Source organism: Oratosquilla oratoria, chromosome 11 (genome assembly GCF_046742065.1).
Source record: "Oratosquilla oratoria isolate Oo_2021 chromosome 11, ASM4674206v1, whole genome shotgun sequence".
Classification (NCBI taxonomy): domain Eukaryota; kingdom Metazoa; phylum Arthropoda; class Malacostraca; order Stomatopoda; family Squillidae; genus Oratosquilla; species Oratosquilla oratoria.
The window spans coordinates 14203813-14228836 of NC_134787.1; the positions used below are offsets into that span (position 1 = coordinate 14203813).

A 25024-nucleotide genomic window follows, 5' to 3' on the forward strand; every position below is an offset into this window, starting at 1 on the left:
GATCTGCTTGTGTTAGAGGCACTGGCCGGTCATTCTCTTCTGGCATGTATTCTCCACCCTCTGCCCTGTCTAGTGCGTTATCAGATTCCGATTCAGAGCTAGATTCCATTGCAACATCTGGCTCGGGAACGGGCAGGCCTGGACCATGAGGGACTGGTCGTATGGCAGACAGAACAATAGGATACTGAATACAATGCTTGTTCTTGCGGTTGACTCCTTTAAGGTTAGTCATGCAGAAATAGCAGTCTGACACATGATCTTTACCCTCTCTCCAAACCATTGGAACAGCGAATGGCATACTCTTCCTTTTTTTATTTCTCCAATCACGCAAGTTCTCGACACATGTTTTGCAGCTAACATGGGGTGCAAATGGCTTGTCCTGGTCCCCAAGCTCAACTCCAAAGTAAGCATGATATGCCTTCTTCACAAAATCAGTTATATTTGCTAGTCGACGAGGAAGAATCACATTACCACATATGTAGCAGAACCTATCAGGATGATTTGTGCATTTGCGTTCCATTTTCTGTCAATCTAAGATACGTGTCCAAAATAGAAACACAAGAAGCACAGATTCTTGTAAAAAGCACAGATTCTTATAAAATCAGTCACATTGTTTGGAGATCACACTTTTCTAAACCATTTTCAGTTTCAGTCTTGTCAATGCAGTTTGTCAATGTAGTCAATGCAGTTTCAGTTTCAGTTTCCTGAAAGTAAACAAAAACATCATTAGGTTTCAGTATCAGTCGCACTTCTCATATCTCAAAAACTAGACCTGATCCAAGGAAACGGATGGCATTTTTTGATTCAGCGCACCAAAAAACCTATAAATCACTTGAAAAACCTTCGACCTTTGAAAAAAAAATAAAATAAACGCAGGCCAGTGTTTTTTTTGTACCTCTGGCAATTAACAGACGACGGCTGAACCCCGTGTTCTCTCATAAAGTCCAAGGAAGCCCTATTGTCTTTGTGACAGCGTTTATTAGCGTCACCTGGAGTTGGAGACCACCCGGTCCACAACGTGAAAGCTATCGTCTGATAGTGACGACCGGTATGGCGTCCGGACCGTATCCTCTCGGCTTCGTTCGTTAGTAAATTTTCAAAATTAGTATTTAATTTTCTAATGCTATATCGCTTAGGTGTGCACAACTGAAATAATACCTTCTTTCTTTTTGTAGAATGGTTATCGGTAGGTTACGTTAGGTTAAAGTATATTAGGAGCTATTAGAAAACGTGAATTCCATATTAGATATCCGTACCTGGAACGAAACACATTTGTCACTTTTTTTTTCTTTGCATTTGAAAGGTCTATTTTTTCTACGGAATGGCATTAGGCTATGAGCTATTGGACAAGTTTCACGTGAAATACCCGTGATTGCGTGATTCTGGAATTTTGTTGACATGGTTTTTCCTCAGCTGAATGACTGCCATTATCTACGAGTCAGTTACGGTCATAATTTCCAAATTTTTACTCCTCAATATAAGGGGAGTTAGGGTCATAAAATGTGCAGTACTAAAAATGAATTCATAATTGGGTTGATAGTCAACGGAGTGTTAGAAAGTCCGTTTTTTATTTTATTATAAGTATTATTACTTTATTTGGTACTTAAGTGGTACATGGACATGAGGTTACAAAGGATGTGAAGAGATACAGTTTTCCATATAGATGCATAAATATGTGGAATAACTTACGTTACCCCAAGCAATACATGAGTTCAAATTCAAATATGATGATTGGAAATCAAGGATATAGATTAAGTTGGAACTGTACATGTAATGACAAAACAATATACATACAACGTAAGGTCTGTTAAAATGAAAAGACGGAAAGGGAGGAAGGATGTAGGATAAACATTGAACCGGCGCTTTATGGGCGAGTGATGTTCAATGAGGCGTCTGCAGGAAGTCGGAGACGACATAACAGTCTGGCGCTCCTTGAGATCCTTACAACCGAAAATTCTAGTAAGGGCCTTGTGGTCTGTGACGAAAGTGAGATTCTTGCAGCCCAGGAGGAAGAGGCGTGCCTTCTTCAGGCACCAGGCGATGTCGAGTGCCCCCCTCCCTTCAAGGGTGGTGTAGTTTTTCTCGGCAGCTGTAAGATGTCGGCTGTCGCAGAGCACAAGCTTCTATCCTCCAGGGAAGTATAGCGGCGACCTTTCCGAGACGCACTCGCAGTACTGCTGCAAAATAACGAAACCGATGCCCTGGCGGCCAAAGTCAGTGAGGGCTGCCGTGGGGCGGGAAGTATCGTAGAAGCGCAATCCCTTGGCCGCCAGTCACCCAATAGTGTCTTTATCGGAAGCGAAGGGTGCTTCCAAATGCGTGTCCCACAATACTGTCTTGCCATCCGGATTCTTCAGCAGTTTCCTGAAGGGATCCATAACAGGACCAACCGCCTGGAAGGGCGCGACCTGATTGACAAGCCCAACCCATGACCGCCAGTCAGTCGGAGGAGGGGGGGGGGGATCGTAAAGTCGGTTATACTTTCGATGAGATAGTGGCTTGGCTGGTAACATTCCCAGCCCAGGCTTGGCTGGTAACATTGTCAGCCCAGGAAGTAGCCGGCAGAGGTGATGCTCCTGCAGAAGCGGAACTTTTCGGGCCGTAGAATGATAATATTCTCCATGTACCTATGTAAGAAGTCGTATGTGTGCCAAAAGGCGTCGCTGACGCTGCTATCATGGAGTAGACTCTACTCAGTAGAGTGTCGTCCACACACTTGAGTTTCTTGAACACGTCATAGATGGCGTCGTCGAAGCGTTTAGTGAAAGCGTCCTGCGACGAGCAGGCCCATGGGGGTGCGGTAATTACCGGTAGCGCCCCCAGGAGCTAATAAATGTTGTGAGTTTGCGGCTCTCTTCGTCAAGAGTGACCTGGTGGTAGCCTGAGTATTTATCTGCCACGGTCATGAACGAGTGCTCAGGCACACTGGTGATGAGGTCTAAGGGCAGCCTGGTGTGGTGTGTCTCCCTCAGGCTCGCGCGGTTGAGGCACTGCAAGTCGACCGTACGACGGGGCTTTCCGTCCTTTTTTGGCATCACCACCATACTGGAGTACCACTCGGTGGGTTCGCCGGTGGGCACAGCCTCGATGATTCCCTTGTCGGCATCGTCGCCCAATTGTCGTCGAACCTCATCAAAGAAGTGCAATGGGACCGTGGCTGGGACGTGGACCGCATGGGAGCGGGCATCGGGCCGTAGATGGATGAGGTGTGTTGAGCCACTCATTTTTGGAAGTGGCGTGCGCCCCATACCAAACACGGTGCGCCCAAAGTGCTCCAAGAACCATCTCTAGGCGATCAAAGTTCTCTTCCACGAGCTCGTATGGTGGCGATTCCGGTTACGACGGGGCTTGTGGGGTGTCTGATGGTACCACAGCACATACACCGGTGGGCGCCAGGGGGCGTGGGAAGTTGGGATGAATCAGATGTAGGGCCTTGCGTGTTTGGGGTGAGAGCTACAGCCATTACATCTCTGCATCTATGTAGATGCGCTCCGTGGTCGAGGCAGGCCCCACAGAGAACCGACATGTGATCCATCCCAGGATGCGCATATTGCCCCAAAGCAACGTGGCTGATAGACATGGGGCAGCTTGAAGCTGATGTTGGGATATACCGAGGTTCCTCAGCAGTGAGCGGCCCGGCACCGAAACTTGCGCCCCAGTATCCGCCATCGCAATGTCGGAGCATGTGGCATGGGGGCGTAAGTAGCTAATCATCACGGGCAGATAAGTGTTACGAACACTTCCTCATTTCTCACTCTATCCAGCCTAGTAACCCCTATCATAATTCTCAGACATTTCATCTCAAACACATTCAAACTCCTTCTCTCTTCCTCTTTCATGCACAACTATCTTTTAATTTTCATACATACGTCTCTTCCCCTTCCTACAGCTACCAATCCCGCGTAGTCCATAGTCCATAGTAGCAGCTAAGCCGGACCTTGTCATTAGACAGTTAGCGAAGTCACTTGTGGGCCGGTAACTTTCCTGCATCGGTGCCCATCGTAGCCAACCCCACTTTACACTACTCTTGTGGTATTGGTACTGAGCTATGTGTTATCGGTATTATTTTAGTTGTGCACACCTACGCAATATAGCATTAGGAAATTAGGTATTAATTTTGTAAATTATAATATGAACGTGATATGCGATTTTCTTGGCGGAAAAAAAAAAAAATTGCTACCGGCAAATTTACTAACGAAGCCGAGAGGATACGGTCCGGACGATAGCTTTCACGTTGTGGGCCGGGTGTTCTCCAACTCCAGGCGACGTTAATAAGCGCTGTTACAAAGACAATAGGGTTTCCTTGGACTTTATGAGAACACGGGGTTCTGCCGTCATCTGTTAATTGCCCAAGGTACAATAATAATCTTCCAAGCAAGCTGTAAATAGTTTCGGTGAAATTGTATTGCCTTGCCGTACTCCTTTCTCGATCTTGATCTTTTCTGTAACTTTATGTAGTCGAATTATAGCGGTACCTTTCGCATAAATCTTTTCTAAAACCCTTACGATCTGTTCGTTTGTACCCTACTTGTGTAGCGAGTTTAGTATTGCTATTTGTTTTACCGAGTCAAAGACCTCGTAATCTACAAAAGCTAAACACAGAGGTATATTGTATTCTGTCGTTTTCTCGATTAGTTGGTTTATCGCCTGCAAACCATTTACAGCTTGCTTGGAAGATATTTTCAGAAGATTGAGTTGGGAAAAGAAAGGTGAATATTTGAACCACCTAAGATTTCCGGATGACATTATTCTTATTTCAGAAAGAGCAGAAGACTTGCAAGATATGTTGAGTAATCTAAAGAAGGAAAGTGTCAAAGTAGGTTTAAAAATGAATAAAAGTAAAACCAAGGTAATGTTCAACACGAAAGTTCAAAGTAAAGAGATTGTAATTGATGATGAGAGTCTTGAGAAAGTTGAAGAATATAATTATTTAGGCCAGATGGTGAAAGTGACGAAAGATCATGATAATGAAATAAAAAAGACGCATTACAATTGGTTGGAAAGTGGTAAGTATAATAAGATCCTGAGAGGCTCCTGCCTTTATGTTTGAAACGTAAAGTTTACAATCAATGCATTCTGCCAGCAATAATCTACGGGTGTGAGACTTGGAAACTAACGAAGGTAATGGAAACAAAACTAAGGACAGCACAGAGGAGAATGGAGAGATCAATGATGGGAATAACGCTGAGAGACCGGAAGAGAGCAAGTTGGGTGAGAGAGCAGACTAGAGTGAGAGATACTGTGGAAGCAGTAAAAGAGAGCAAGTGGAATTGGGAAGGTAAGTTAGTGCAAACGACTGATGAGCGATGGAGCAAGTGTGTTACTGAGTGGACGCCGCGAGATGGGAAGCGTGGAAGAGGGAGACCAGGCAGAAGGTGGAGAGACGAGATTAAGAAGTTTACAGGAGTGACGTGGCAGAGGATGGCGCGGTCGTGTGAATCATGGAATGCTATGAAGGAGGCCTTTGTTCAGCAGTGGACTCAGGATGGCTGATTTGATGGACAATAATAATCAGGCCGTCAAGATCCGTGACGACGACGACGACCAGGATGATCTTTAGAATTTGAGGTACCGAATTACTAAATATAGATTAGGTTACGTAGGTTAGCTAGGTTAGGTTAGGTTAGAATAGACTAATTTATCATCCTTTCATTTCTTCGACCTCGGCATCTATCAAAACAAACATTGCGTATCATTCAGCCGCCGCGACTTCGTTCGATAAATATGTTTTAGCAACTTTTCTGTTATTGATTTCCGCCAAGAAAATCACATATTACATTGATCTATTATAATTTACAAAATTAATAATTTTCTATTGCTATGTTGCGTAGGTGTGCACAACTAAAATTTTACCAAAATGGATATTTGAAATACAAATACAAAAGAAGTGAAAATTATGTCCGTATATTTACCTAACTGTAGTCATGTTACATGTACAGGGAAAACAACAGTTAGTGGGACCTGTCTTCTATTCTCTAAGTATCATAGCTAGTCTCAAATAAAGTGTCATCTGGAATACAACCCCGTTGTCACCTAAGGGTAAGCTGATGATAACTGATTTGTGATAGCAATGCTAAAACAGGTGATGTTATTCACATGCAAGAATTCCCCTAGTTGCTTTTTCTATTGAAAACTATTGTTCTGACGCTAGACATTGCCTCCGTGTTTTCCTTTGAGGGAACTATCGTTCGTAGTGATCAGAATAAGTAATTGGAAATATTTTGTTGGGCTGTGCACCCCTGGTGTTGTAAAACAATTGAACTACCCTAACAATCTGGAGGATCGTGTTACGAAGAAATGAATGTGTATGGTGAATGAATGGTGTAGTGAATTTGAACGGCGCAGAGTCAACTCGGCTCAGAAATAGTTTGGGTCAATGTACACCATCAATCAATACACAACATATCTCACCTGAAACACATAAGCTAGCTAGGTCAATATGAAAATGGAATTCCTGATATTTGAGCTGAAGTAGTTCTCATGGGATGGAAAAAGTCGCTATGAGTATAATGCAATTTGATTTATCCATCTAGCTGTCCTAGTTCTCGAGATATTGCATTTTGAATGGAATTAAATCGGGCCTATTTTGTCCGAGGAAATCGGGCCGAAACGTGCGGTCTGACTGATCGCCGATCAAACGTAAACAATGACGGTTTTTACCGAGAGGCACAATTTTATATAAAAAATTAGCATATGGTTGCATTATTTGACCTATTTTCTATAAGATGTGTGATTTCCATGTAATTTGATCATATAATTACGTTTTTATCCTCTGCAAAATTACCCACCACAGCTACGAATACCGTCAAATTACATGAAAATCACACATTTTAAAGAAAATAATTTGAATAATCCAATTATATGCAAGGTATTACGCTAATAACCCAATAGTAACAAACTTAATAGTGTAGTTTGAACCATACCACCAGTGATCATAGATAGCGGGCTGGACGAATCGTAGCTGTGGTCCGTAATATTACGGAGGATGAAAACGTAACTTCTCTTCGATCAAATTACATGAAAATCACACATTTTAAAGGAAATATTTAAAATAATTCAACTATAAGTCTATTACACTAATAACATAATAGTAAGAAACTTAATAGAGTGAAGTTTGGTCCATATCACCAGTGATAGATAAGATGGCGGGATGGATGTTGATGTTGTTATCCGATAATCCGACCCGATAGAAAAAAAAACTAATTTTAACTACCAATTTCTCAGCTCTACCGTAACATACTGACTTTATTTTGGTATTAGAATAATCCACGATACTAGTAGTTTTGGTTAATTATGGTCAGTTGCCCGCACAATAAATTTGTTAGCTCATTTTTTACGTTGAAACATATACCAATTTTTGATCTACTGCTGAATGCAGGCCGCCATGTTTATCTAATGTTTTTATTGACCGACATGTAACTGATGATGTGAATGTTTGAAATTTATTACGATCGTAGTAAATACACTCACGCAACATTTTTATTAATTAAATTTCCCGCGGTATATAAATTTGGCCGTTTGAACGGCGTGCGCATAAAATGACGCGCTATTGTGCTCGTCATCGACGGTGGCGCCTCTGGTGGTGTTTGACCTACCTACATAAGCCACATATGAAAATCGTTGTTTGGATGAAATTATGAATTTCCCATAGTTTGTTATAACTTTTTCCTCACCCAAAACTTTAATTTCCCCCCCAAAAAAAAAAAAAAAAAAATCGCTGGGACTGACTCTGAGTTAGTTCATAAAATCAAAATTCAGAAAATGAGGATTGTGATTTTATTTTTTCTGCAACCTCAGTCCTTTTATCTCTGGCTATAACAGCAACCCCCCATTAGTCTTTCCTGTGTAGTTACAATACAGAATAAAAAAGTTACATATTTTGTGTTTTGAATGATTGGTAACCTTGAGAAAAACAGCCATCTTGCTTAGGATCATGAATCCAAGGTTGGGACCCACTGATCTCACCTAAACAGACCTAACTTAACCATCCTAACCTAATCAGACCAAATTTAACCATTTGAACCTAATCGGAACTAACCTTACCTAACCAGACCTTACCTAATCCAATGGTACTCAAAGTACTACTGCCTTCAATGAGGATACGCCACTGTGGATATGCTGTCAATGAGATCGCAGAACACAATGATGGCAGTGAAGAGGAAAACGTGCCATTTATAATTTTTTAAATTAGTTATATGATGTGATTGGAATTGTTACCCTACTTTCACAGTGCTAAATGTTGCAAAATTGATTACTATCACCACCATTAGTTGTCCCTAATACTTAGAAAAAAAATTAAATTGAGTAATTCACCATTCCCCGGTAGACCCTTACCTGGAAGGGTAAGCACATCACAGTTTTCAAACCCAAATTTTCCTAATCAACTTTTAGATTATCAGTCATTTTCTTAACACTTTCCACTGCAACTATCTTTCCCTCCCTATCCTCCTTCACATTTAGTAACTCCCTAAAATACTCTGCTCATCTTCTCCTCACCGCCTTTCTTCCATTATCATCTCTCCATCTGCAGCTTTTACCTTTTCTTCTCTACTTGATTTGCCTCCTCTTCATCTCATTTCTTTCCAAAACATCTTTTTATTACTCTCAAAATTTTCTTTCATACTCTTACCCCATTTCACATCTGCTCTCCTCTTTGCCTCCTTTACCTTGTGCTCTTGTGACACTGCTTCTGACCCAGGGCAGTGGACAAGATGCAGGGATGACCCGTCATCCAGGAGGTGCCAAGATGAGAGGGAGGGTAGAGGGTGGAGGGGAGTGGAGTGTATTAGGGATGGAATGGGTGGGAATGGTTTTTATGCCTTTGTTTTTTGGCTACCTCCCTTGTAAGGGGGAAAAAACCTTTGGTATATGTATGTATGTACTTTTAGATTATATCTAAATACATATACCAATGGCTTTTTCCCCCTTACAAGGGTGGTAGCCAAAAAAACAAAGGCATAAAATCCATTTCCACCCACTCCCATTCACCACCCTCCCTCCCTCTTATCTTGGCTCCTCCTGGATGATGGGTCATCCCTGCATCTTGCCCACTGGCCTGGGTCAGAAGTAGTGTAGCAAGGCAGTACAGCAAGGCCACTTCATTTAAATGGTGACCCTCCTCTCCGTCCCCTCATGCAGAAAATGAGAAGATGGGGAGAAATCCCTTTGGGGTGCATCAAAATAACATGCACGCATACTCCCTCACCCCATCCCCATGCCATTCCCTTCCATGTATCACAGCATTATCCATACACAACCATTCTCCAGTCACCCCTATCTTCTGTCTTCTCTCTTCCTCAACAGACCTTGCCCTCTTTCCCAATGCCCCTTTCACCCCATCCATCCATCTCATCCCTGGTTACCCCCTCATATTCACTTTTTCCACCTTTGCCTTTCACTAATCTTTCTTCACTCATTCTTTCCATGTGTCCAAACCATCCCAATACTCTTTCATCAACCCTATCTCCTCACCTCATTGTTTTTCACTCCATCCAGCCTAGTAAACCCTATCATACTTCTCAGGCACCTTATCTCAAACACATTCAAACTCCTCTCTTCCTCTGTTATGTTCCATGTTTCTGTCTCATACAGTGCTGTTGGCACAATCCCCCTTCATACAGTCTCCTCTTAGCATCCATTCCCAAATGTCTATTTCTTATTAAAAATTTTAATCCCCCAAGGCATTTACTTGCTTCTCTCAATCTACATGTTATCTCCACTTCTAGTAGCTCCTCCCTTTCCGGCCACATTCGCACCCAAGTATCTAAAACTATCCACTTCCTCCAGTCTCTCTCCCTTAATACTCGCTTCCAATTTGCTGCCACATTCTCCCCTTATACATCTCATCACCTTGCTTTTGCCCACATTTTTCTTCAACTTCCTTCTTTTGCACACCTTCTCAAACTCTGTCACAAACTACACACCAGAAATCCAAAGACTCATCAAACAATGCAACTCACTTAAACTCAATACCTGCACACCTATCCCATATAAGATAACAGATCATATACAAGTACTAAACACTGAGATTGACAGCAACATACATAAACAAAAATCACAAAACTAGCAAATATTTGTCAACACGTTTAAAGACGTTGGTCTGCTTCAGACACTTTTTATTTCTAATTGAGCCAAAAATCTAATTTTTTTTTTTTTTACTGAAAGTCATGCTCATCATTGGAGTCATTCTGACCAAGTTTCATTGGTCTGTCAATAGATACTGTACTTACAAAATAAGAAATTAATTTTAATGTGCAAAAATAATCAACATTCAAGCCGGTACCAGTCCCCAACTAGTTGGATTTGTGATTTTAATTTATTCTTTTTTTCTTTTCTTTTAAGGAATTATTGGGCATGGTTACAAGTATAATCATAATAAACTTGTGTAGGTTCAATGGTTATTTGTTGCTCTACTGATATATTTAACCCCCACAGAATTTTTTAATTATAATAAATCCCTCTAGAAATTCCAGTAATCAACACATCATAAAAAAAACATTATTCAAAATGTGGAACAATGTGTCAGCTTTCAAATAAAAGAGAATCATGCAAATAGACCTAAAATTGTCAGAGTAGTAGTACTTTGAATGTAATGGGTATAATTGTTGAAATATGTAGATAAATGATCATTATTCAAGTAAATCATAGTTCTGAATAATGATATGATATTGCTTCTCTTCTGTATTTTAATGTTGGCAGTTTAGTTTATTATCTATTCATATGTTTTATCAGCAAGGCTAGGAAGTGGGGCTGTTTGGTGAAGCAGTCAGGATAAGCCAGCTTTGGCTGTTAGGTCTTGCAGTTGAGATGTTCAACAATACATTTGACCCTTCCAATGTGGTAGGGGGTCAATTCCCAAGATGCTGAGATGTTTTTTTTTTTTATTATTATTATTGGGTCATGTGTTATTAGTTACATATTTGTAGTTTGAAGCACATTGAAATTATTGGGAACTAAATAATTTGACAAGCAGAACTGTGTTAGCCCTGAAATCAATAATTTCTTGCATTTCTTGCAGGATCAACCATTAGGTGATCATGTCTAGATCTGTGCTTCTGTCTACTATAATTGAAAAGGGATGTTTACTAAGAAGATCAACTCGTTCCTGTTCTGCATTGACTCATCAATATCTTGGAAATTCATCAGTTAAAGGTATACAGGAGTTATACGTTGTCAGCCTCTAGTCAAACTATTGTCTGATTAATAAACATGAGGATTTAAGGTGTTTGAATTATCTTTTGTATTTAGTTATATAAGAAAAAAGTCACAACTATCACACACACATGCTTAGTTTTTTTGTTTTTTTTTAGTATATGTAAATATGTAAGCATATACGGGATAAGGGAAGTCTGTTGATAGTGGTCAGAAAATGTTTTTATGAGTAGTAGAGCTTGTGTTAGGGTTGGAAATTGAGAGGGGATGGTTTTAGGTGAAAGTGGCTATGTCAAGGCTGTTCAATGTTGCCATGGTTGTTCAACATATATATATATATATATATATATATATTATATATATATATATATATATATATATATATATATATATACATATATATATAGATATATGAGGGTGGTAAGGGAGGCAAATGCAAGAATGCTAGGCAGGCAGTGGTTTGGAGGTAAGGAGTGTGTATGGAGGGATGTGGGAAATGAGACAGTTGTTGTTTACAGGTGACACTAATTGTGGCGGAAACTGAGGATTGACTGAAATAGCTGATGGCAGTGTTTTGAAAGGATGTTTGAGAGGAGAAAGCTAAAAATGCTGATGTTGGCAGGTGGAATATAAATTTGAAGAATGAAATGTTGGAGGAAATGGAGAGTTTATAGTATTTGAAGTTGCTTGTATTTACCTAGTTGTATTTTATGGGAAGAGAGCTATGCTCGTAGTGACCTGCTTATGTATTTTTCCGCATCCAGTTTGTTCTTAAAGTCATGTATAGTTTTAGTACTCACTGTTCTCTCATTCAGTTTGTTCCAGATATCTATCACTCTGTGTGGGAAGCTGTTCTTTTTCAGATCTCTTCTGTAACTGTCCTTCGTAAGTTTCTTCTGTCCTACTTTAGTAAGTCATCTCTATCAAGAATTTCCATACCTTTTATAATTCTGTAGATGGTTAGCAAATCTTTCTCTTCTTTGTTCCAGGGTTAGTAGATTTAGTTTATCCAATCTTTGTTCGTATGTCACATAGGAGAGTGTTAGCGCCATCTTTGTCATTGCTCTTTTAATTCTTTATAGTTTATATATTTTTTTTGGAACTAGTTGACCAAAGTATTGCAGCATATTCCAATTTTGGTCTTATCAGTGTAACTAATATTTTCTTAACCATTTCTTCATCCATGTAATCAAAGGCTACTTTTATTGATTTTAATAAATTGGAAGTTTCTCCGACTAGTTTATTGACGTTTTTGTCTAGTGTCATGTCATTTGAGATAGTTACTCCTAGGTTCCTTTCCGAGTTTACTTTTTTTACGTCCTTTGTACCAATTTTATATTGACATGATATTCAATTTTTGCTTTTTCTAAATTCCATTATGCTACATTTCCTTATGTTGAAGTTCATTTCGCACTTCTGACTTCATTTCCAGATTTTGTCTAGTCTTCTTGAAAAGATTTGTAGTCTTCCTCTATACTTACTCTCTTGAGTAGTTTCTCATCATCTGCAAAGAAGTTCATATAACATTCCACACCTTCATCCATATCATATAAACAGCAAACATTATTGGAACCAATGCAGAGCCTTGAGGGACTCCAAGTATCATATCATCCCAATTTGAGTTTTTGTCTCTAAGTAACCCTTATTTTTCTTCCAGTCAAGAAATTTTTCATCCATTCCAATAACTTTCCTTGTATTCCACCTATTATTTCAATTATTTTTTGTAACTTTTTTTTGTGGTATTTTGTCAGAAGCCTTTTGTAATTCCAAGAAAGTACAATCTGCCCATCCGTTTCTTGTATTATTTCTATTAATCTTGAGTAAAAGCATATTAAGTTAGTGGTACATGCTCTTCCACTTCTAAAATAAAAAATTTTAGGATTTGGTATTTTGTTCTCTTCCAAGTGTTTAATCCATTTATTCCTAATAACTTTTTCACATATTTTTGCTACTGTGCTTGTAAGGGATACCGGTCTATAGTTTGTTGGATTTTCTTTGTCTCCTCCTTTGTATATTGGTACAATATTTGCATTTTTCCAATCTTGTGGTACTTTTCCTTCTTTGATTGAGAAGTCAAATATCTTGTGTATTATATCCATTAGATCATCTGTACATTCTTTCAATATCTAGTTTGCAATTCCATCAGGCCTTTGTGACTTTCTTACATCAAGGTTTTTTATTTGGTCCCTTATTTCTTTCTGTGTCACTGTTATTTCTTTCATTTCGGGGGATCTTCCTTGTCCTTCATCCCAAATTTGTGAGCTTTCAATTGTAAATACAGACCTAAAATGCCTGATCATAACTTCAGCCATTTCTACATCATCTATGTATTATTTCCTTCGCGCTGTTTCACTATTTCGTGTTTGTCATTTAGTTTATCATTTATATATCTGTAAAAAAGTTTAGGTTGGTCCTTGCATTTATCTATTGTATCTTTTTTGTAGTTTATTTTTTCCTCCCTGCGTATAAGTACATATTTGTTTCTCAGTTTGATGTATGCTTGCCATTTGGTCATTTCTTTTTTGTCTTCCATCTTTTCCAGGGTTTGTCTCTTCTATCTTTAGCATCATCCAGGAGGTGCCAAGATAAGAGGGAGGGAGGAGGGTGGAGGGGAGTGGAATATATAGGAAATGGAATGGGTGGGAGTGTTTTATATGCCTTTTTCTTTTTGGCTACCCCCAGTGTATATGTATGTATGTATCTTTAGCATCACTACACTTTTTGTGAATGGATGCATAGAGGTGAACTGTAGTTTAAAAGGAATAGGGGATGAAAGATGTTATGAGAAATAGCTATCTAGGGATGAATATGAAAAGATGGTTGTACCCATGGTATTGTATGTAACAGTGACTTTAAATCTAAGGGAGGCAGAAAGGAATATCTTAAAATGTGTTTGAGTAGTTCATGAGGATGGGTACATACATACATATACCAAGGCTTTTTCCCCCTTTCAAGGGAGGTAGCTAAAAAGAAAAAGGCATAAAATCATTCCCACCCATTCCATCCCTAAATACACTCCACTCCCCTCCACCCTTCCTCTTATCTTAGCATCTCCTGGATGACGGGTCATCCCTGCACCTTGTCCACTGCCCTGGGTCAGAGGCAGTGTCGCAAGTCACAGCACATCCACAGCAAGGCTGCTTCATTAAATCAGCGACCCCCCCTCTCCGTCCCCCCATGCATAAAAGGAGAAGACGGGGAGAAATCCCTTCGGGCTGCGTCAGATTTTGCTCACACATACTACCTCACCCCCCATCCCCCCACCCATTCCATCTCATGCATCACATCATCATCCATATACAACCATTCTCCATTCACCCCAGTCTTCTGTCCTCTCCCATCCTTCCTCAACAGACATTGAGGATGGGTAGAGTGAGAAATCTGGTAGTGAGAGAGAAAATAGGAGTAAGAGAGTTGTTGGACAGAATGGATCAAAGAGAAAATAACTTGAAATGTAAAAGAGAGCAGACAAGAAATCCTTTTGGGGCATGTCATTTTCTCATCCATTTACAATCACTCTCCATTCACTCCTATCTTTTGCACTCTCTCTCTACCCTGCTTGACAAATTTTCATTTTGTGCATCCAATACTCCCTTCATCTGGTTCATCCACCTCATTCTTGGTCTTGCCCTTAAGTTTCCTCCATTCACTTCTGTTTCTCACAACCTTTTGACTAGTTTTTCTTTACTCATTCTTTCTATATGTCCAAACCATGTAAGCAGTGTTCTTTCTTTCAGTGCTCTTTATATCTCCTCTTTTCCTGTTATTTTTTCCATCACAGTCATTTTCCTCGCATCTCCCATTGCCAAAATCAAAGCCTCTCTATCTTCTTCTACATACAACAAATTCCTGTAATACTCTATTTTCCCCTTACCATAAGAGCATATGGTCAGGATTTTGAACAAGTGAAAATGTGCAGGGGTGGCAGGAGTTGGAGAATAATGAACAAACTGTTCTGTGTGTGGGTTGAACCATGAATGAACTGGCAGTCTTCCTAGGAAAGAAATTATGTTCATTTTTTTGCATGGTTTCTGCAGGAAGGCATGAAAGAGATGGGTGAGATGGGAATAAAAGAGAGATGTTCCTCTATCATGCTTAGTCACCTCACTTTGCAAATAACATATTTAGTTAAAGGATTTCCAGGATTGCAAATGGTGAGACTGAGCAGTTTGAGGTGGGGCTGCATCTGGACTGTCATGTTACCATGAAGGTTCAGTAATTACATGGTTGGGGTGGTATGGGAGATAAAAGTGAGGAGGAGGGGTGGGGGATTGGAGATGGTTAGAGATAGTGGAAAGAAGTGGGAGATGAGTCAGTTGTTGTTTCCAGATGACATTGCGCTTGTGACAGGGTCAAAGGAGGGATTAAAGCAGTTAGTGACAGAATTTGGGAAGGTATGTGATAGGAAAAGGTTGAAGGTAAATGTGGGTAAAAGTAAGGTTATGAGATGTAAGTGGAGAGAGGATGGCAGTGAGTTGGAAGTAAGTCTTAAAGGAGAGAGACTGGAAGAAGTCGATAGCTTTAAATATTTGGGGTGACATGTGACAGGAAATGGGTGAGTGGGGGTGAAGGTGAACTGTAGATTGAGAGAGAGAAATAAATATCTTGGGGGATTAAAAAGTGTCATGAGAATTAGGCATCTGGGAATGGATGCAAAGAGAAGGTTATATGAAAGGATGATTGTGCATATGATATTGTATGGGGCAAAGACTCGGAATTTAAGAGACACAGAAAGGAAAAGTTTAAATGTGTTTGAGAAGAAATGTTTGAAAAGTATGATCGAGGTTACAAGAGAGAAATGAGAAGGAGAGTGGGAGTGGACAGGGAATTAGCAGATAGGGCTGATGAAAGATTATTGGATTTGTTTGGGCACATGGATAGAGTGAATGAAGAAAGATACCGGTAATAAAAAAAGACATGGAAAGAGAAGAGGATGGGGTGAACTTGAGGGGGCAACCAGTGATGAGATGGATGGGAGGAAAGGGGCCTTGCACAAGGGAGGGAGAGGGCAGAGGATAGGGGTAAGTGGAGAATGGTTGTGTATGGCTATTTTGTTGAAGCCTGAAAAGATTTCTTCCCGTCTTCTCTATTTCTCACATGAAGGGACAAAGGGAGGGTCACTGTGTAAGTGAAGCGGCCCTGCAAAGAATGTACTTTGTCGTCCTGCATTGCTTCTGATATGGACAGAGGGCAGGAAACGAGGATGGAGCTAAGATGAAAGGGTAACAAGGGTGGTGGATGGGAGTGGCATGGGTTGGAGTGGTTGCATATCTTGACATGGTCATCTATCTGTATAGCAAAAGCTTCTTCCACCATATAAGGGAGGTAGCCAAGTCAAGTCATACACCCACTTCCACCCATTCCACTCTCATCCACCACTCTTGTTTCCCTCTTATCTTAGCTCCTTGTGAATGAAGGGTCATCCCTGTCTTTTACCCACTGCCCCTGTCAGAAACAGTGCCCTATCATACTTCTCAGATACTTCATTTTAAACTCATTTAAACTTCTCCTTTCTGTCTATTAATTATCAAGTCTTTGCCCCATATAGTGTTGTTGGCACAATCACCCCATCATATTATATTCTCTACACGTCCATTCGCAAATGCCTATTTCTCATGACACTTTTCATTCCCCAAAGACATTTACTTGCTTCTCTCAATCTACAGTTTACCTCCACCCCCACTTCTCCATTCCCTGCCATATGTAACCCCAAATACTTAAAACTATCCACTTCCTCCAGCCTCCTCCAGATCCACTTCCAACTTGCTGCCATCCTCTCCACATGTACATCTCATCACCTTACATTTAACCACATTTATCTTCAACTTTCTTCTATTGCATACCTTCCTCTGACCCTGACACAATCCCAATATCAACTGCAAACAACAACTGGATAGCCTGCCACCAGACTTGGCTACTTCTCTTAATAGGGGAAGTAACCCTTGTTATATAGATAGATAGCTGGTTAAAGAAAAAAGAAAAGGATTTTTTTTTTCTATAATCTGATGATGATTGATAAATATTTTTATGTTGAGAATTGAATAAGTGATGTTATGTCTTTATGAACAGCCAGGAAGTCCAAGGTACCACAAGTGGCAGTTTACAAGCATATTGACGAATCACAGCTGCCACCACGCACGAAAATCACAAAAGCTCAAGTGCAGTTGCTTGAAAAACTTTCCCTTGTTGATTTTGCTAATAAGGAAGGAACTGAACGACTGGAAGAAGCAATTAGGTAAGTGGAAATAAAGTGTGTGCCAGCTGCAATCAACTCGTTACCTTAGTCTAGTATTCTAGTGTGTTTATGAATCATAGAAAAACTAGAATTGTGCTGTGTAGTTTCCCTGAGGATTGAGGCAACCAAATGAATTTCAGTAGAATGACCACACTTGTGTTGTACAACTTTTGATATGTATTTATTCACATATCACCAGCACTTCCGTTCTTTTGGACAGTATCATGCTGAAGAGGTGGAGTTCCAGAGGTGGTATAGATTTAAGGGTACTAGAAACGGGAGACTTGGCTACCTCTCTTTGGTATATAGAAAAAAAGAGAGAATAGATGTTAAATGTAATAGGCTTTCATATTTGAATGAAAATTATTCTCCAGTCATAAAAAAATGCTGTGTGACTAGTGTGTAGCTAATGTCAGACAGTACTGTTCAGTGAAGAGAAGAATTCTTGGCTATATAAAGGTTATCTTTTGTATATACCTACAACTTTTGATGATTTTTTCTGGTTAACCACAACCTTATTCATCTGTGGGATAATCTCTACCTAGTAACAAAAGGGTTTTCTCATCTCCCCACTTTTTCAGTCTAGTTATTAAATGTTAAAAAATCATCTTTTCAGGATAGCAGACCACTTGTGTGTGGTGGATACAGAGGGAGTGGAGCCAATGATCACAGTGCTTGAGGATAGGTAAGACTTTGTGGGATTGAAAAGGTTATATGATGTCCTTTGTTGTTTTGTGAAAGGCAGATAATTACTGTAAGCTGTAATATTCAACCTGTTTTGTAGTTTTATGTATTACAGTGTTTGGGAGTAAATGTCTTGAGAAGTATGGTGGGAATGAGAAATGAGGAGGTGACGAGGAGAGCGGGTTGGGAAAAGGAGTTGGGGATAGGGTTGATGCAAGAGTATTCGGATTGTTTGGATACATGAGAAGAATGAGTGAAGAAAGATTAGTAAAAGAAATGTAGAAGACAAAGGTGGATGGAGTGAGTACGAGTGGGCGACCAAAAGATGGATGAAGTAAAGAGGGCATTGAGAAAGAGGGGGATGTCTGTTGAGGAAGGAAGGGAGAAGACATAAGATAGGGGTGAGTGGAGAATGGTTATACGTGGATGATTCTGTGATGCATGGAAGGGAGTGGGGGGAGTACTAGAGAGTGGTTATGTGTGAATGATATTTTGGTGTAGCCCGAAGGGATTTCTCCTTGTCTTCTCTTTTTCTCCATGAGGAGACGGAGAATGGGGGTCACTGATTAAATGAAGTGGCCTTGCTGTGGATGTGCTGTGTCTTGCTCCATTGCTTCTGACCCAAGGCAGTGGGTGAGATGCAGGGATGACCCATCATTCAGGAGGAACCAAGGAAAGAAGGAGGGAGGGAGGGGAGTGGAATGTGTGGAGATGAAATGGTTGGGAGTAGAATTATGCCTTTTGACTTCGGCTATCTCCCTCGTAAGGGGAAAAAAGCCCTTGGAGTATGTACATATGCACATACCACAGTGATTCTAAGTAATTCTGTTTCGGTATATATTTATGCAATATACCAAAGCCCATGGGATGAGGGATGAGTAAATAAATGTGTTGGTCCTATAAGATGGACAGCAGAACTGCCATTTTCAAAACCCATCAACCTTTGACACTTGGTCTATTGGTTGGGCGTAAGATCTTGCTCACCTTATGTGGAAATTGGAACATGTTAGAGGACAAAGAGGCAAACTATTGGAATGGATTAAAGACTTTTTGAAGGAAAGATACATGAGGACAGTAGTAAAGGACAAGATGTCAAGCTGGAGAGCAGTAATAAGCAGAGTACCACAGGGTTCAGTGTTTGAATCAATAATGTATCTTGTCTGTGTTGATGACATGACAGAAGGAACAACAAGCTATGCCAACATTTTTGCAGATAATACAAAAATCATGAGAAGAGTGAAAGATGAGGATGGTAGAATATTGCAAAAAGATTTAGATACTATTTTTTATGGAACCAAGAATGGGAAATGAGATACATACATACATATACCAATGGCTATTTCCCCCTTACAAGGGAGATAGCCCAAACACAAATGCATAAATCCACCCCCACCCATTCCGTTCCTACATATTCCACTCCCATTCACCCCCCTCCTTCCCTCTTATCCTGGCTCCTGGATGACGAGTCATCCCTGAATCTTGCCCACTGCCCTGGGTCAAAATCAATGTAGCAAGATACAGCACATCCACAGCAATACCACTTCATTTAATCAGTGACACCCCACCCCTCCCTCTGTCTCCTCATGCAGAAAAAGAGAAGACACAGAGAAATTCCTTTGGGCTGTAACAAAATATCATTCACACATACTCCCTCACACCCCCATCCCCCACCCACTCTCCTCCATGCATCACATCATCATCCATACACAGTCATTCTCCATTCACCCCTATCTTCTGTCTTTTCCCTTCCTTCCTCAACAGATATTTCCTTCTTTCCCAATGCTCCTTTTACCCCATCCATCCATCTCATCTTCAGTTGCCCACTCATGTTCACTCCTTCCACCTCTGCCTTCCACAACTTGTGTACTAATCTTTCTTCTTTCTTTCCATGTGTCCAAACCATCCCTATACTCTTTCATCAATTCTATCTCTTCCATTCTCCTAGTCCCCTTGTTTCTCACTCTATCTCTATCTGTCTCACTCCTACCATATTTCTCAGGCATTTCATCTCATACACATTTAAAATCTTCCTTTGTTATATTCCATATTTTCGCCCCATACAGTCCTGTCAGTACAATCACTTTCATACAATCTCCTCTCAGCATCAATTCCCTAATGTCTATTTCTCATTACGCTTTTTAACCCACCATTGCATTTACTTGCTTCTCACAATCTACATTCTTCCTCCACCTCCATTCCTTTTATCTAAAGCTATCTGCATCCTCCAGTCTTTCTCCCTTAATATTCATTTCCTCTCCCCTTGTACATCTCATCATCTTTTACCCACTTTTATCTTCAACTTCCTTCTTCCACACACTTTCCCAAACTTTGTCACTAACTTCCTTAATCCCTCCTCAGATCCTACTATGAGTGCAGTGTCATCAGCAAAACAACAACTGGCTTATCTCCCACCTTTCTCCATTTTCTTTAACTATCTCCAATCCCTGGCCCATTACCCTTGTTTTTACCTCTTGCACCACCCCATCCATGTATAAGTTGAACAGCCAAGGTGACAACACATCCCTAGTGAAGTCCTACCTTTACCTCAAACCACTCCCTCTCTCCATTTCTACCTCTCACACAGGCTCTACTACTCTCATAAAAATTCTTGACTGCTTTTAACAGCTTTCCTCCTATCCCATATATTTGCAATACCTCCCTCAGTGCCCTCATGTCTACCCTGTCATAATCCTTTTCCAAATCCATAAAGGACCAAAAACATCCTTACCTTTTCCTAAAGCTTTCTCACATATCTGCCATACCACAGAAATCTGACCCATGCAACCCCTACCTGTCCTAAACCCACACCGTTCCTCACCAATTATTCCTTCTGTTCCTCTCCTAATCCTCTCAAACAAAATGTTCCCATAAGCCTTCCCAACTACACTCAACAAACTGATCCCTCTGAAACTACTACACTCACACTTGTCTACTTTTTCCCTGTAAAGCAGAACTATACAGGCACTCCTCCAGTCCTTCAGTACTCTACCCTCTTTTAGACAAACATTAAATAGCCTCATCAGCCAGTTCATGATCACTGTACCTCCCTTTTTTTAGACGCTTCACATGACACCCATCCAACCCAGGTGCCTTACCTGCTCTCATCATTTTAATAACTGCCTTCACCTCATCTTTCCTTATTTCTCCTCCATATTCCCCATTCATCACTCATTTTCGTAGCAGTTCCCACTGCCACTATTTTTCCCTTCCTATCCTCCTTCACATTTAGTAACTCCCTGAAATACTATACTCATCTTCCTCCTACTGCTGTCTTGTCCATTATCATCTTTCCATCTGCACCTTTAACTTTTCTTCTTTACCTGATTTGCCCCCTCTTCCTCTTTTAATTTTCCTCCAAAACATCTTTTTATTACTTTCAATATTTTGTCATACTCTTACCTCATTTCATATCTGCTCTCCTCTTTATCTCCTTTATCTTATGGTTTACTTCTCTTTTCATTGAAACTCTCATGTGATCCTCTCATCCTATTTGGTAACCAATCTGTGGATACTTGTTTCTTCTCTTAAACCTTCTTTGCTTCATCATCCCACCACTCACTACCCTTCCTATTTCCTCCCATCCTCCTTTTTCCGCACACCATCTTTGCACACCCTGTGACTCCCTTCTTGTAAGATCCCCATTTCTCCTCCACTCCTAGTTCTACTCTATCCTTCACTCCCTCCCACTCTTCTCTCAGCTTCTTGTACTCCTTCTTCTTTTCTTTCTCATTTAAGCAGTTTACTCTAAGCACCTCCCTACCTTCTGTCCTTTTCCTCTTTCTCCATCTATCCTCCGTCAAGTTGCCTTCCACTAAAAAATTATCTGATATTCCCCCCACTCTCTCCCCTTAGAACATGTATATCTAGAAGCCTTCCTACTTTTCTCCTGGTTACCACTATATACCGTATTTTTCGGACCATAAGGCGCTTCGTACCATAAGGCGCACCCGTAATTTGCTATTCCCCGTCCTTACATAAGACCACCTGACCATAAGGCGCACCTGGTCTCGTCATCGGATAATCATGCATATGTGAGTGCATTCAGAACTGAACATTTTCGTTGTTGAATGAAAAAAATCGGTTGGGATTTAGCAAAATTACAAAAATAAATGATATGTTTTTTTTATCTTGGTCAGTGAAATCAGACCACCTCCATGGACGGTCTGCCCTGCCAATACCCTTAAAAAAAAACATAAACACGTTATGGGAATTGTGGGGAATAAAACCAACATTAGCAGTTTTATTCCCGGAATTCTCTATTCACTTAAAAACACAAGATTACAAATGAAGGTAAATTTTTTGTTTCAACCATGGGTGCAATATAGCAATAGAAAATTAATTATTAATTTTGTAAATTATAATGTATCAACATAATATGCAATTTTGTGAGGCAAATAAAAAACAAAAAAGTTGCTAAAACAGAAGTTTTGTCGGACAAATGGTATGCCATGTTTGTTATGATAGATGCCGACGTCGAAGAAATGAAAGAGTGATAAATTCGTCTAACTTAACCTAACCTAACCTGTGTTTAATAAATCGTTACCTGCAAATTAAATGTCATCCGGCTTGTCCTCGTTGTCGTCATCGTGAGAGACGTTGACGGGCTTTTCAACCACTCTCAGCTTGCAGGGTATACAAAGTTCCTATGCTACCAACTTCATTCATTAGCATATTTGCTTGTAGCAAGGTATTTTCTTATTTTCATTTCCGCCCACAAAATTGCATATTATGTTGATACATTTTAATTTACAAAATTAATAATAAATTTTCTATTGCTATATTGCGCCCATGGTCGAAACTAATAAAATACCCAAATGACCACAATATGAGTGGAACGAGACTAGACCAATATAAAATGGCTGTCTGTGTTGTGGACGCTGTCATGTCATAGCCATGATAGTGTGAATGAATGCGGTGGCATGGACTCGAAAACTGTTGAAGTTTTCGCAATTTTCTTGTCAAGATACATGCATCTTGGTTGTAACTTTTGCTAGGCCTATGCACTGTCACAGTCGGCAGGCTAGCTACGAAACGTGTCAAAATAGTACGTCACTGTCCGAGGCATCTTTTTGCAATGAAGCCACACATAAGGCGCACCTCACGATAAGGCGCACCACCCAATTTTGGCCGATTTTAAGGATTTTGCCTGCGCCTTATGGTCCGAAAGATACGGTAGTCCATTAAAGCCCTATCTACCACCCTTCCATCCACCACCCTCTCCCATGTGTATTCATCCAACTCTGTAAGAATTTCACTTACCTCCATGGCAGAATCCAACTTGAGACTTATCTTCTTTTTCAGATTTATTTTTTGTGCTACATTGATTAGTTTTTCTAATGGAGTTACATTTTTGGGTATGAAGCTTTCAAAATAATTCATTATTAGTGTAGATATAGCAATGAAAGACAATGATTTATGATTTGTATGTGTGTGTGTGTTAGCTGTATAAGGCAAATACTTAATGCCAGCACCTGTTTTTGTATTCACCTCAGAAATTTAAGCTTGGCTGCTTTGTATATAAAGTGAGAATGCTACTTAAATCACTCAGGGCTCCCAAACTGGGTAACAGGTTATAATCATGCTTTCACAGAATTTCTCTGGTTGGTACAGGAATATTTTTTTCAGGTGTCTTCATATGGCAGATGATGTTGTGAATATAGAGAATCAGCAGGATGAATTATTGGCCTGTGCTTCTGAAACATTGGAAGATTATTTTGTTGTTCCACCAGGTAATATAAATTTTGTGCCTGATGAAGGATATTATCAAAGATTAGAAAATGACAAAACATAGCATTAAATGTATGTTGTTTATGTTTAAAAATGTATACCTCATATTGGGTATTAACTGCAGAAGTTTCATTAAGTCGGCACTTTAGGGGATTTGTGATATGTACAGAGTCATGCAGCATTCTTTTGTGATAGGAAACTAATGTTTACTTATGAGGAATGCAGAATCACTTTTAACTTTACTATCTTGCTTGTAAGCTGTCCCCCTTAAATCTTTCTTATAGTACTCCATGGATTCGACCCCATAATTTTCCACACTGTGATGGTGGACAGAATGCTGCAACCATGTTCCCATGTGTGTTTGTAAAGGCAACTAAGTGGGAGGGGATTAGGGACCTTCACATCTCATAATTTTCTCTCACAGAATCGAGGCAAAAATATGCTTTCACTTTACACCTGTTCTTGTATGGGGAATTGAGGGCTTTCTTTCTGTACTATAGGTATTACTGGGTTTTTCTCCCTTGTAAGGAGGATAGCCTATTCAAAGCTTACTATGAATGATCTTGAGATCAAAATACAGAAAAGGAACTCCTTATTGATCTTGATTAATTCTGTTTGGTTGTCTTTTATGAAAAATAATGAAATACATGGGAGCATAGTAGTGGCATTCTCATCCCTCTGCTACATTAGCATGATAAAAGAAGAAAGGAGGAGAGTCTTAGGTATGGTAGATGAATGATTTAGGAAGGGCAGGAAAAACTAGGGATATTGAAATTTAAAAAGTGGCTCAGGATTCAGGTAAAGGAAACAAAGAGGAAAACTTGAAGAGAATAAAAAGTTGCTGTGGATGTGTCGTGTCTTGCTGCATTGTTTCTAGTCTGAGTAGTGGGCAGGAGACAGGGATGACCCTTCATCCACAAGGTGGTGTGGGAATGGAATGGGTAGGAGTGGTTGTATACCTTTGACTTGGCTACATCTCTTATGAGGAGGAAGAAGCCTTTGTCGTATAGATAGATAAATAGGTAGTTCAGGATTCCTTTCTGAGTTGGTGTTTACTTCTGGATATAAAGGAATGCTGCATGAGTAGTCCCAAGGGGTGCCACTTAGTCACAAAGATATCAATGGTTTATAATTATGCAGTCAGTACCCCAGTGTAGGAATCCTGTATGGAGAGAAATGTACATTCTTTTAATAAAGTTGATAATATATATTGATAATTGAAAATTG

General features: G+C 40.0%; 1 protein-coding gene across 5 annotated transcripts; it reads left to right on the top strand.

Moving 5' to 3' along the window:
- Nucleotides 1-5884: 5884 nt before the first annotated feature.
- GatC (glutamyl-tRNA(Gln) amidotransferase subunit C, mitochondrial) lies at nt 5885-25024 on the top strand. Of its 5 annotated transcripts, none has more exons than XM_076192332.1 (5): nt 5885-6039; nt 11018-11151; nt 17221-17386; nt 18003-18071; nt 23696-25024. In XM_076192332.1, the coding sequence occupies exons 2-5, from the start codon at nt 11037-11039 to the stop codon at nt 23859-23861; spliced, it is 516 nt and encodes a 171-aa protein (XP_076048447.1). In that variant the 5' UTR covers nt 5885-6039; nt 11018-11036; the 3' UTR covers nt 23862-25024. The 5 variants fall into 5 exon arrangements, with proteins under 5 accessions (XP_076048447.1, XP_076048449.1, XP_076048448.1 ...); XM_076192334.1 differs by lacking the exon at nt 5885-6039 and adding an exon at nt 6062-6082; XM_076192333.1 differs by lacking the exon at nt 5885-6039 and adding an exon at nt 6077-6206.